This window comes from Oncorhynchus nerka, linkage group LG25, assembly GCF_034236695.1.
Source record: "Oncorhynchus nerka isolate Pitt River linkage group LG25, Oner_Uvic_2.0, whole genome shotgun sequence".
Classification (NCBI taxonomy): Eukaryota; Metazoa; Chordata; class Actinopteri; order Salmoniformes; family Salmonidae; genus Oncorhynchus; species Oncorhynchus nerka.
The window spans coordinates 9661890-9675733 of record NC_088420.1 but is presented as its reverse complement, the minus strand read 5'-3'; the positions used below and the strand labels follow the sequence as shown (position 1 = coordinate 9675733).

General features: G+C 44.1%; 1 protein-coding gene across 1 annotated transcript in view; it reads left to right on the top strand.

Moving 5' to 3' along the window:
• Positions 1-2837: 2837 nt before the first annotated feature.
• hykk.2 (hydroxylysine kinase, tandem duplicate 2) overlaps positions 2838-13844 on the top strand; it is a 32137-nt gene continuing 21130 nt past the window's right edge. The window contains exons 1-2 of the mRNA XM_029633563.2: positions 2838-2986; positions 4442-4750. Of these exons, the coding sequence (XP_029489423.2) occupies positions 4447-4750 (304 nt within the window). The 5' untranslated portion in view covers positions 2838-2986; positions 4442-4446. The remainder of the gene's footprint in view (positions 2987-4441; positions 4751-13844) is intronic.

The window sequence follows — 13844 nt, the reverse complement described above, 5'->3', positions numbered from 1 at the left end:
AATTCATCTGTGTCTGATGGAAGGCAGACTTAACCAGGTTTTCCTCTAGGCTTTTGCCTGTGCTTAGCTCCATTCCATTTGATTTTTCATCCAGGAAAACTCCCCAGTCCTTAATGATTACAAGCATACCCATAACATGATACAGCCATCAACCACTATGCTTGAAATTATGTGTGTGTCACGATCGTTATAAGGAGTGGACCAAGATGCAGCGTGGTTTGTTTCCATCCTTTTATTTGGAAGAGAAACTTAAAGAACAAAAACAATAAAGCGAACAAAAGAACCGTGAAGCTCAGAGTAGTGCTCGCAGGCAACTATACCTAGACAAGATCCCACAAAGCACAATGGGGAAATGGCTACCTAGATATGATCCCCAATCAGAGACAACGATAAACAGCTGCCTCTGATTGGGAACCATACCAGGCCAACATAGAAATATAATTTACCTAGATAACCCACCCTTAATCACACCCCGACCTAACCATCATAGAGAATAAAAGCTCAGGACGTGACAGAGTGGTAATCATTAATGTGTTGTATTGGATTTGCACCAAACGTAACACTTTGAATTCAGGACAAAGAGTAAATTGCTTTGCCAATTTATATTCTCCCATTATTACTTTAGTGCCTGGTACAGGCTTCTGTCTTTTCCCTCTGTCAATTAGGTTAGCATTGTGGAGTAACTACGATTAAAAAAAAATATATATATATGTATATTTCACCTTTATTTAACCAGGTAGGCTAGTTGAGAACAAGTTCTCATTTGCAACTGCGACCTGGCCAAGATAAAGCATAGCAGTGTGAACAGACAACACAGAGTTACACATGGAGTAAACAATTAACAAGTCAATAACACAGTAGAAAAAAGGGGAGTCTATATACATTGTGTGCAAAAGGCATGAGGAGGTAGGCGAATAATTACAATTTTTCAGATTAACACTGGAGTGATAAATAATCAGATGGTCATGTACAGGTAGAGATATTGGTGTGCAAAAGAGCAGAAAAGTAAATAAATAAAAACAGTATGGGGATGAGGTAGGTAAAAATGGGTGGGCTATTTACCGATGGACTATGTACAGCTGCAGCGATCGGTTAGCTGCTCAGATAGCAGATGTTTGAAGTTGGTGAGGGAGATAAAAGTCTCCAACTTCAGAGATTTTTGCAATTCGTTCCAGTCACAGGCAGCAGAGAACTGGAACGAAAGGCGGCCAAATGAGGTGTTGGCTTTAGGGATGATCAGTGAGATACACCTGCTGGAGCGAGTGCTACGGGTGGGTGTTGCCATCGTGACCAGTGAACTGAGATAAGGCGGAGCTTTACCTAGCATGGACTTGTAGATGACCTGGAGCCAGTGGGTCTGGCGACGAATATGTAGCGAGGGCCAGCCGACTAGAGCATACAGTCGCAGTGGTGGCTGGTATAAGGTGCTTTAGTGACAAAACGGATGGCACTGTGATAAACTGCATCCAGTTTGCTGAGTAGAGTGTTGGAAGCAATTTTGTAGATGACATCGCCGAAGTCGAGGATCGGTAGGATAGTCAGTTTTACTAGGGTAAGTTTGGCGGCGTGAGTGAAGGAGGCTTTGTTGCGGAATAGAAAGCCGACTCTAGATTTGATTTTCGATTGGAGATGTTTGATATGAGTCTGGAAGGAGAGTTTACAGTCTAGCCAGACACCTAGGTACTTATAGATGTCCACATATTCAAGGTCGGAACCATCCAGGGTGGTGATGCTAGTCAGGCGTGCGGGTGCAGGCAGCGAACGGTTGAAAAGCATGCATTTGGTTTTTACTAGCGTTTAAGAGCAGTTGGAGGCCACGGAAGGAGTGTATGGCATTGAAGCTCGTTTGGAGGTTAGATAGCACAGTGTCCAAGGACAGGACGGAAGTATATAGAATGGTGTCGTCTGCGTAGAGGTGGATCAGGGAATCACCCGCAGCAAGAGCAACATCATTGATATATACAGAGAAAAGAGTCGGCCCGAGAATTGAACCCTGTGGCACCCCCATAGAGACTGCCAGAGGACCGGACAGCATGCCCTCCGATTTGACACACTGAACTCTGTCTGCAAAGTAGTTGGTCAACCAGGCAAAGCAGTCATCAGAAAAACCCAGGCTACTGAGTCTGCCAATAAGAATATGGTGATTGACAGAGTCAAAAGCCTTGGCAAGGTCGATGAAGACGGCTGCACAGTACTGTCTTTTATCGATGGCGGTTATGATATCGTTTAGTACCGTGAGCGTGGCTGAGGTGCACCCGTGACCGGCTCGGAAACCAGATTGCACAGTGGAGAAGGTACGGTGGGATTCGAGATGGTCAGTGACCTGTTTGTTGACTTGGCTTTTGAAGACCTTAGATAGGCAGGGCAGGATGGATATAGGTCTGTAACAGTTTGGGTCCAGGGTGTCTCCCCCTTTGAAGAGGGGGATGACTGCGGCAGCTTTCCAATCCTTGGGGATCTCAGACGATATGAAAGAGAGGTTGAACAGGCTGGTATTAGGGGTTGCGGCAATGGCGGCGGATAGTTTCAGAAATAGAGGGTCCAGATTGTCAAGCTCAGCTGATTTGTACGGGTCCAGGTTTTGCAGCTCTTTCAGAACATCTGCTATCTGGATTTGGGTAAAGGAGAACCTGGAGAGGCTTGGGCGAGGAGCTGCAAAAAAGTATTTAGTATTTAGTATTTAGTCATTTAGTATTTATTTTCCACCATAATTTCCACCATAATTAATTAATAAAGGTGTGTCCTTAATTAAAAAAAAACAAATATTGCAAAATACCGTGGGTCTTAAACAACTATTTTTCGTCGGAAGTGACGTCACACTCAGTTATGTCACCGGTGGACAAAGTGAGTCTTTCAATTACATTTACGTCATTTAGCAGACGTTCTTATCCAGAGCGACTTACAATTCTGTGCAAACCATTGTGAAGAGTATACAATTACTTGCTACTGCTCTAGTTATTGGTAACTACATTTGCAGTGCTCGCAGGTGAGTGATTTAACTTTAGCAATGTGAAGACAAATGCGTTTTGTGAAAGTAAAGCTGTCCAGTCATGTGAATTTATTTTTGTTAGAGGTGACCCTTACTTTTATCACTAGTTTTTAGCTAACTAATTATTATTACTATTAGCAGACAGTAAATGTAGCTAAGCCTATGTATTGTCCCACAACCCTTTACATTATAGCTACGTTTAAGTTTGAATGGAAGCCTACAGTATGTGACCTAGTTTCGATACAACCATGGCCATGTGTAGACTTGCCAGTTCATGTAGTTTTTAGTCTTCTGATCGTAGTTCTGACCACGGAGTTACGAACGAGTCAATGTGTCCGGATTACCCTATTCACACTCTGTTCAAGTGGCCAGGATGCATTCAACAATCGGTGGAATAGGCTAAATATGATGACATAACAACTACTTGATGGCTGTAGCTAAGTAGCCAGCTGACCTATGTGGCTAGCAAGCAACGCTAAAGGGATTTTAAAAAGGGTTAGCAGAAGTCTAGACCCAACAACAAAAAAATCGTTGTTCTTAATATTAGCTAGAAGTCTAGTATTTATGAGTCTAGGAACGTATTTCATCCGAAGTTCTAATGAAAAGGTGCCTCGGTTCCAAAACACAAAACGTTTTCTGGAGACTTGTGCCACTTGCTGGAGGGGTGCTGATAACGTCGCCCACTGTATGTGTTTTCTGATTGTGTGCAGATTTCTCACTCTGGACGCAATGTAGCCCTGCCAGATCTGGAAAAACAAAGCGAGTTATGCCCGTATTTTCAATGCGATTTTCCTATTCTGATAGCAATGTCGAAGGTTTCTAGATTCGGGTTGCAGCGAAGCAAATGTGGCTGTACTTGAACTTTTCAAATATCTCATGTGCCTTGGAATGTTAACTATCTTGATAGCTATGCCCTTTACATTTAACAATGTTTGTGTTACCAGAAAATGACAAAACAGTTGTTTTAGATTAGAAAGTACTTTGTGACTTGTAAACATTGATTATTGTAATACCAATTGCATTCGAGATGTTTTATATGAATGTGTGTATATATATATATATATATTTGAACCTTTATTTAACTAGGCCAGTCGGTTAAGAACAAATTCTTATTTTCAATGACGGCCTAGGAACAGTGGGTTAACTGCCTGTTCAGGGGCAGAACGACAGATGTCAGCTTGGGGATTTGAACTTGCAACCTCTCGGATACTAGTCCAACGCTCTAACCGCTAGGCTACCCTGCCGCCCCAAATATTTTTCAGTCTAAGATTTTTCTTGGGTATATTCATTATGTCAATTCTGTTCCAGAACGTTTCTTAAACTGAATTAAATGGAACGAAACGGGGAGGGACCTACCTGAATTGGTCCAATAGAAACTCTCGTTTTAAACTAATTTGGACTAATGATTACACCCCCGTCGTGACTTTTTTTCTTTGCATTCCTTCTCTGTAGCATCAATGGCATTAGCGGAATCTAAACCAAACCTCAGCCATCTACAGGTGTCTGAGCTAGTGAAGAGGCTCTTTGACTTGACGCCGTCCCAGATTCACCCGCTGCCCAGCTACGATGACCAGAACTTCCGCTTGGTGGTCAGTGAGGACAACGAGTACGTCCTGAAGGTAATGAACTCTGAGGACAGTCAGAACCCCTCTCTGCTGGAGCTGCAGACTTATGCAATGACCTTCCTGCACGAGAAGGGGCTTCCTGCCCAGACTGTCCTCCCCGCCATCTCAGGACAAGTCATGAGCCTGGAGGACATCGGTATGTATGAAGCTCACACAAGACTGAGCCTTTGGGATATCCTCTGGGAATCACCAGATGTTACTGTATGATCATGGTTTAATTGCATGTAAAGGCCTATTAACAAAAATAAGTGTCAGCTGGTTTTCTCTTCTTCCTGGTACCCAGTCAATCTATTTAGTAGAAATGGGCACGTATAGGGCATTCCATACGGGAGTGACGCAAAGATATTTATAATGTTTTGGATCTTCCTGAAATGAAATCCATTGAAATTAAAACCCAAAGGACCTTTCTATGGATTTCATTTCATGAAGATCCAAAACATTATAAATATTTTGGCCAATCTTGTATGGAATTGCCCATATCGAAATCAATAAAATTGTTTTTGATACAATATACAGTGTGTTATACTACCATTCAAAACTTTGGGGTCACTTAGAAATGTCCTTGTTTTTGAAAGAAATTCACTTTCTTTTGTCCATTTGAAATAACATCAAATTGATCAGAAACACAGTGTAGACATGGTTAATGTTGTAAATGACTGTTGTAGCTGGAAATGGCAGATTTTTGATGGAATATCTACATAGGTGTACAAAGGCCCATTATCAGCAACCATCACTCCTGTGTTCCAATGGCACGTTGTAATAGCTAATCCAAGTTTATAATTTTAAAAGGATAATTGATCATCCGAAAGCCCTTTTGCAATTATGTTAGCACAGCTGAAAACTGTTGTCCTGATTTAAAGAAGCAATAAAACTGTTCTTTAGACTAGTTGAGTATTTGGAGCATCAGCATTTGTGGGTTCGATTACAAAATGGTTCGATTACAAAACTTTCTTCTGAAACTCCTCAGTCTATTCTTGTTCTGAGAAAATAAGGCTTCCATGTGAGAAATTGCCATTAAGATATTGTACAATTCTGTGTACTACTCCTTCATAGAACAGCACAAACTGGCTCTAACCAGAATAGAAAGAGGAGTGGGAGGCCCCCGGTGCATAACTGAGCAATAGGACAAGTGTCTAGTTTGAGAAAGACGCCTCAAGTCCTCAACTGGCAGCTTCATTAAATCGTACCCGCAAAACACCAGTCTCAACGTCAACAGTGAAGAGGCGACTCCGGGATTACATTTACATTTAAGTAATTTAGCAGACGCTCTTATCCAGAGCGACGTACAAATTGGTGCATTCACCTTATGACATCCAGTGGAACAGTAGTGCATCTAAATCTTTTAAGGGGGGGGGTGAGAGGGATTACTTTATCCTATCCTAGGTATTCCTTAAAGAGGTGGGGTTTCAGGTGTTTCCGGAAGGTGGTGATTGACTCCGCTGTCCTGGCGTCGTGAGGGAGTTTGTTCCACCATTGGGGGGCCAGAGCAGCGAACAGTTTTGACTGGGCTGAGCGGGAACTGTACTTCCTCAGTGGTAGGGAGGCGAGCAGGCCAGAGGTGGATGAACGCAGTGCCCTTGTTTGGGTGTAGGGCCTGATCAGAGCCTGGAGGTACTGAGGTGCCGTTCCCCTCACAGCTCCGTAGGCAAGCACCATGGTCTTGTAGCGGATGCGAGCTTCAACTGGAAGCCAGTGGAGAGAGCGGAGGAGCGGGGTGACGTGAGAGAACTTGGGAAGGTTGAACACCAGACGGGCTGCGGCGTTCTGGATGAGTTGTAGGGGTTTAATGGCACAGGCAGGGAGCCCAGCCAACAGCGAGTTGCAGTAATCCAGACGGGAGATGACAAGTGCCTGGATTAGGACCTGCGCCGCTTCCTGTGTGAGGCAGGGTCGTACTCTGCGGATGTTGTAGAGCATGAACCTACAGGAACGGGCCACCGCCTTGATGTTAGTTGAGAACGACAGGGTGTTGTCCAGGATCACGCCAAGGTTCTTAGCGCTCTGGGAGGAGGACACAATGGAGTTGTCAACCGTGATGGCGAGATCATGGAACGGGCAGTCCTTCCCCGGGAGGAAGAGCAGCTCCGTCTTGCCGAGGTTCAGCTTGAGGTGGTGATCCGTCATCCACACTGATATGTCTGCCAGACATGCAGAGATGCGATTCGCCACCTGGTCATCAGAAGGGGAAAGGAGAAGATTAATTGTGTGTCGTCTGCATAGCAATGATAGGAGAGACCATGTGAGGTTATGACAGAGCCAAGTGACTTGGTGTATAGCGAGAATAGGAGAGGGCCTAGAACAGAGCCCTGGGGGACACCAGTGGTGAGAGCACGTGGTGTGGAGACGGATTCTCGCCACGCCACCTGGTAGGAGCGACCTGTCAGGTAGGACGCAATCCAAGCGTGGGCCGCGCCGGAGATGCCCAACTCGGAGAGGGTGGAGAGGAGGATCTGATGGTTCAGTATCGAAGGCAGCCGATAGGTCTAGAAGGATGAGAGCAGAGGAGAGAGAGTTAGCTTTAGCAGTGCGGAGCGCCTCCGTGATACAGAGAAGAGCAGTCTCAGTTGAATGACTAGTCTTGAAACCTGACTGATTTGGATCAAGAAGGTCATTCTGAGAGAGATAGCGGGAGAGCTGGCCAAGGACGGCACGTTCAAGAGTTTTGGAGAGAAAAGAAAGAAGGGATACTGGTCTGTAGTTGTTGACATCGGAGGGATCGAGTGTAGGTTTTTCAGAAGGGGTGCAACTCTCGCTCTCTTGAAGACTGAAGGGACGTAGCCAGCGGTCAGGGATGAGTTGATGAGCGAGGTGAGGTAAGGGAGAAGGTCTCCGGAAATGGTCTGGAGAAGAGCGGAGGGGATAGGGTCAAGCGGGCAGGTTGTTGGGCGGCCGGCCGTCACAAGACGCGAGATTTCATCTGGAGAGAGGGGAGAAAGAGGTCAGAGCACAGGGTAGGGCAGTGTGAGCAGAACCAGCGGTGTCGTTTGACTTAGCAAACGAGGATCGGATGTCGTCGACCTTCTTTTCAAAATGGTTGACGAAGTCATCTGCAGAGAGGGGGAGGGGAGGAGGATTCAGGAGGGAGGAGAAGGTGGCAAAGAGCTTCCTAGGGTTAGAGGCAGATGCTTGGAATTTAGTGGTAGAAAGTGGCTTTAGCAGCAGAGACAGAAGAGGAAAATGTAGAGAGGAGGGAGTGAAAGGATGCCAGGTCCGCAGGGAGGCGAGTTTTCCTCCATTTCCGCTCGGCTGCCCGGAGCCCTGTTCTGTGAGCTCGCAATGAGTCGTCGAGCCACGGAGCGGGGGGAGGACCGAGCCGGCCTGGAGGATAGGGGACATAGAGAGTCAAAGGATGCAGAAAGGGAGGAGAGGAGGGTTGAGGAGGCAGAATCAGGAGATAGGTTGGAGAAGGTTTGAGCAGAGGGAAGAGATGATAGGATGGAAGAGGAGAGAGTAGCGGGGGGAGAGAGAGCGAAGGTTGGGACGGCGCGATACCATCCGAGTAGGGGCAGTGTGGGAAGTGTTGGATGAGAGCGAGAGGGAAAAGGATACAAGGTAGTGGTCGGAGACTTGGAGGGGAGTTGCAATGAGGTTAGTGGAAGAACAGCATCTAGTAAAGATGAGGTCGAGCGTATTTCCTGCCTTGTGAGTAGGGGGGAAAGGTGAGAGGGTGAGGTCAAAAGAGGAGAGGAGTGGAAAGAAGGAGGCAGAGAGGAATGAGTCAAAGGTAGACGTGGGGAGGTTAAAGTCGCCCAGAACTGTGAGAGGTGAGCCGTCCTCAGGAAAGGAGCTTATCAAGGCATCAAGCTCATGGGATGTTGGCCTTCTAGGCAGAGTTGCAAAGAAAAAGCCATATCTCAGACTGACCAATGAAAATATTAAGATAGTCAAAAGAACACAATGGACAGAGGAACTCTGTAATCTTTCTAGGGTAGGTGGGACGGTAGCCTCCCACCTGGCCAATATCCAGTGAAATTGCAGAGCACGTAATTCAAAAATACTAAATTCAAATATTTAACATTCTTGAAAATGTGTTATATAACAAAATAAAGCTTAACTTCTTGTTAATCCAGCCGCGTGTCAGATTTCAAAAAGGCTTTACGGCGAAAGCAAACCATGCGATTATCTGAGGACAGAGCCCCACATACAAACGCATGAAAATCATATTTCAACCAGGCAGGTGCGACACGAAAGTCAGAAATAGCGATATAAAAATGCCTTACCTTTGATCTTCCTCTGTTGGCACTCCAATAGGTCTCAGTTACATCACAAATGGTACTTTTGTTCGATAATGTCCTTCTTTATATCCATAAAAACTCAGTTTAGCTGGCGCGCTTCAGTCAATAATCCACCCAGTTTCCCTCCATCAAAATGCATACAAAATGAATCCCAAACGTTACCAATAAACTTTTCCAAACAAGTCAAACAACGTTTCTAATCAAACCTTAGGTATCCTAATACGTAAATAAACTATAAAATTTAAAACGAAGAATAGTATGTTCATTACGGGAGATAAATAAGAAAGATTGCGCTTTCCTCCACGCGCTTGGAAACACTACAGCCAAAATGGGAGCCACCTAGAATAACTACAATTTCTGGGTCATTTTCCCAAAAAACAGCCTGAAAGTCTTTCTAATGACTGACATCTAGTGGAAGCCATAGGAACTGCATTTTGGAAGGACTTGGGCTTATAATTATCGTACTGTCCATTGAAAATAGTGGTAAGCTATACTCTATCATTACATCTACCCCATAACACACTATACTCCTCTATCACTACATCTAACCCATAACACACTATACTCCTCTATCACTACATCTAACCCATAACACACTATACTCCTCTATCACTACATCTAACCCATAACACACTATACTCCTCTATCACTACATCTAACCCATAACACACTACTCCTCTATCACTACATCTAACCCATAACACACTATAGTCCTCTATCACTACATCTAACCCATAACACACTATACTCCTCTATCACTACATCTAACCCATAACACACTAGTCACTACTCCTAATGCATTTTCTACAGTTATATACATACTAACATTCTCAAATCAGTTAGTCAATATACATAATTCCCTCCTCTGGAACAATGAACACCCTCATGTTCCACAAAACCTAAAAACAGATTGGCTTGGAAAGGAAAGAGAGAAAGAAAGTACATGTTTAATAACTTAGCACCACTCATTGATGCGATGTAACATTAAAACTCTGAATACAGGGTAAAACTAAAAACGTTCATGGTCGTCCCAAGCTGTCACCCCCCCAAACTGTCATCCATTTCCCCCCCCAACACAAACCACCTCCCCTCAGGATTACACTTAGAGAAACATTTCTGGAGACTCTTTCATGGTCGTCCCAAGCTGTCATCCATCCAAGCTGTCATCCCCCTCCAAGCTGTCATCCACCCCCCCCAACACAAACCACCTCCCCTCAGGATGACACTTAGAGAAACGTTTCTGGAGACTCTTTCATGGTCTTCCCAAATAAATGTTATCTTAGAGAAAGCTGGAGACTCCCCAAATAAATGTTATCAGCGCCCCTACCCCTCATCGTGCTTTAGCAATCCTCTCTCTCGCTGTACCCCAATCACAACTTAAACATTTTTATAAATTATCCAACCCAAATGTAGAATGACAGAACTCAGTGCTGACTTTGAGTCTAGGGCTCTAATTCCAGTTTATCAACCAAGCACAGATCATCCCTGTTAGAACATACATTTATTAACAACTTGTTATTGTTGGTCACAACTCTTCTCAATACAGCCCCCCTTTGTCCCTCTTTTCCTGCCATGAGTGGCCTGATACGGTTTTTCTTTATCTCAATGCATTCTTAGTCTAAATAGTTAGCAGGGCATATACCACTACCCCCCCCCCCCCTCCTTTCCTTCACCCGGCACTTATCATTCTAGCGTGTCTTCTTCAGATCATTCTAGCGTGTCTTCTTCAGATATCGTTTACAGTTCATTTTCCCAACGGCACTTGTAACTTTTGCCTGTCACATTTCATGGCCCTTGATCATGTCCCGATTTTAATATCCAAGTCGATACTTCCGTTTCCCCCACATACACGAGTCTCTCACCTGAGCTTGTTCTCTCTCTCTCTCTCCACGCTCACTCCACACGCGCTCTCAGCACCCCCGCCCTGGTTTATGGCTCGGACTCAGATAAGAGTGGTAAAGGTCACTGTCTCTCATTGCCTGCCTTTGTCACTCTTTCTTCAGCCGGTTAGGGAGGGTTTTGAGGTTTACACACACTGTTTATGTTCAAATTATTCCTACCATGCATTAAGACATAATCTGACGTTACCTTCCATGATAACTGTTATGATCTGTGCTTTTTGAGGTTAAGTTCATTATATTTGTTTCAGGAAACTAGACAAACCTTGACTATATGAGGAATTATGACATTAACCTTTTCTTAATAACATCTCTAAGACAAATGTCAAAAAGCATAACATACTGTTCCTGCTAAAACCATTTTCTAAAGTAGTCCGTATTCCCTTATTCTACTGGCGACCTCTAGGAAGAGTTACCACATCATGAAGTTAGCACCCTAACCCCTCGCAGAATTCCCACTCCAGGATCCCAATCTGGTGGCGTTTGTATCAAAACACATGAAATCAGCAATACATGTATCACAATCCATTTGAAGTAACTGTCATCCCTTATTAACAGATATTTCCCTTTCTATATGCAGCCTGAACACAGTACCACTGTATAAGTACCACAAAGACCAGAACCTCAGGGAACTGGTCATTTTCCACTTTTGCTCATGTGACAAAAAAAACAAAAACATGTTAAATCAAAAATAAACAAATTCAAAATACTAATCAACTTAGAATTATAACTCCCTACGGAAATAATAATCTAATGGTACAATTTTGATAAAGACGGGTGATTTCTCATTAATTTTATAATTAAATCCCACTCTTCCGTTACTTTATAATGAGATCATTTCTCATTAGGATTTTTTTTCTCTCCCTGTCCATTTAAATACTTCTTCAAAACACTTCCATCATCCTGCATACCCAATTTAACTGCATTAAAAAGACCCCTTCCAATAAATCCCACAACACGGCGACAGTATCTCTCCACCAAGTCTAACGATTCACTGGTCTCCTTTTCCCCATGTGGTTCTCCATAACCACCGCACCAGTTATTTTTAGGTTTGGTAACCCCTATTCTAATTCCGCGTGACCCCTTCTTTTGTCCATTCTAGAACTCCATTCCAGAATAAGATGACATAAAATGTAAATGTATTTAAAAAAAGTAAAAAACTACTTAAAATGTCTAATGATTTAAACAAACTCTAAGGCCTTCTGAGTTTGCAAGGAGTGTTTGGTCATATTTAAATGTGTTAACTTTAGAATCCATTCCCCTGGCATTTCGCCTACAATCTTCAAATCTAATTTATTTATGAAGCCCTTCTTATATCAGCTGATATCTCAAAGTGCTGTACAGAAACCCAGCCTAAAACCCCAAACGGCAAGCAATGCAGGTGTAGAAGCACGGTGGCTAGGAAAAACTCCCTAGAAAGGCCAAAACCTAGGAAGAAACCTAGAGAGGAACCAGGCTATGAGGGGTGGCCAGTCCTCTTCTGGCTTCTGGCCTCTTCTGGTGGAGATTATATCAGAACATGGCCAAGATGTTGAAATGTTCATAAATGACCAGCAAGGTATAATAATAATAATCACAGTAGTTGTCGAGGGTGCAACAAGTCAGCAGCTCAGGAGTAAATGTCAGCTGGCTTTTCATAGCCGATCATTAAGATTATCTCTACCACTCCTGCTGTCTCTCTGTCCGGTGAACAGGTCAGGGTTCCATAGCCGCAGGCAGAACAGTTGAAACTGAAGCAGCAGCACAGCCAAGTGGACTGGGGACAGCAAGGAGTCATCATGCCAGGTAGTCCTGAGGCATGGTCCTAGGGCTCAGGTCCTCTGAGAGAAAGAGACTTAGAGAGAGCATACTTAAATTCACACAGGACACCGGATAAGACTGGAGAAGTACTCCAGATATAACAGACTGACCCCAGCCCCCCGACACATAAACTCCTGCAGAATAAATACTGGAGGCTGAGACAGGAGGGGTCAGGAGACACTGTGGCCCCATCCGATGATACCCCCAGACAAACAGGCAGGATATAACCCCACCCACTTTGCCAAAGCACAGCCCCCACACCACTAGAGGGATATCTTCAACCACCAACTTACCATCCTGAGACAAGGCTGAGTATAGCCCACAAAGATCTTCGCCACCTACTCAAGTGACGCACCCCTCCTAGGGACGGCATGGAAGAGCAGTGACTCAGCCCCTGTAATAGGGTTGGACTTCCTATAATCCGTTGTACTGCTTCTCCTCACCCTTTATCGGCTTTTCTATTTTTCCCATTCGGTCTTATCTCCTTTTCTACTGTCCATGGTATATCTTGAAGCACTCAATGTGCAGTGGCGCTTTGCATTTCTCACATGCATAGGTAGTATGTTTGTCACCATGACGACTTCTCTGGAACCGGTGCATCGTGCTGATTGGCCAGTGAGAAGCTTTGTCATATCATGCCTGATCTTCAACATTTACATTACATTTAAGTCATTTAGCAGACGCTCTTATCCAGAGCGACTTACAAATTGAACAGATTCAACAGTAGCAGCCAGTAAAGATCTCCTTCCATGGCTCAGTGGTTTCGTGCCAAACGTTTGCACATTTGGGCTGTGTACTATGTGTTTTGGAATCACATCAGTGGCAGGCCTCTTGGATCGTTTGAACGCTCAATCTTTATTTTTGACCAGCTGCAGCTTTTCCCTTGGCTCTTCTGGCTGACCCCTATATACTTCTGCATTTAATCGTTGGTGTACAGCTTCTGAAGTTAGTACTTTTAAGGGTCTGTCTAATTTGATTGTGTTAGAACATTTCAACAAATTCTGTGTCTGACCAGGTTGCTACGTACATGAATGAACGTAAAGTTAAGTCTCCAAGTGATGCAGCAATCCTTGCAGATGAGTACAGGCTAACACATAAAAGCCATTTTGAGTCAAACAGTGACATGTACCATAAAGATAACTTTACTCCTAGGAATAGTAGGTCACCTTTTTCTGGGGCTTCTTTCCAAAGACCTCAGCAGAAGTTTGTGTCTGGAGGACTTAAAGCACCGGTTAATACTAATACCCGTCGCTACTGTTTAGTTGAAGGACATTGGAAGAAAGATTGTCCTCTGCTT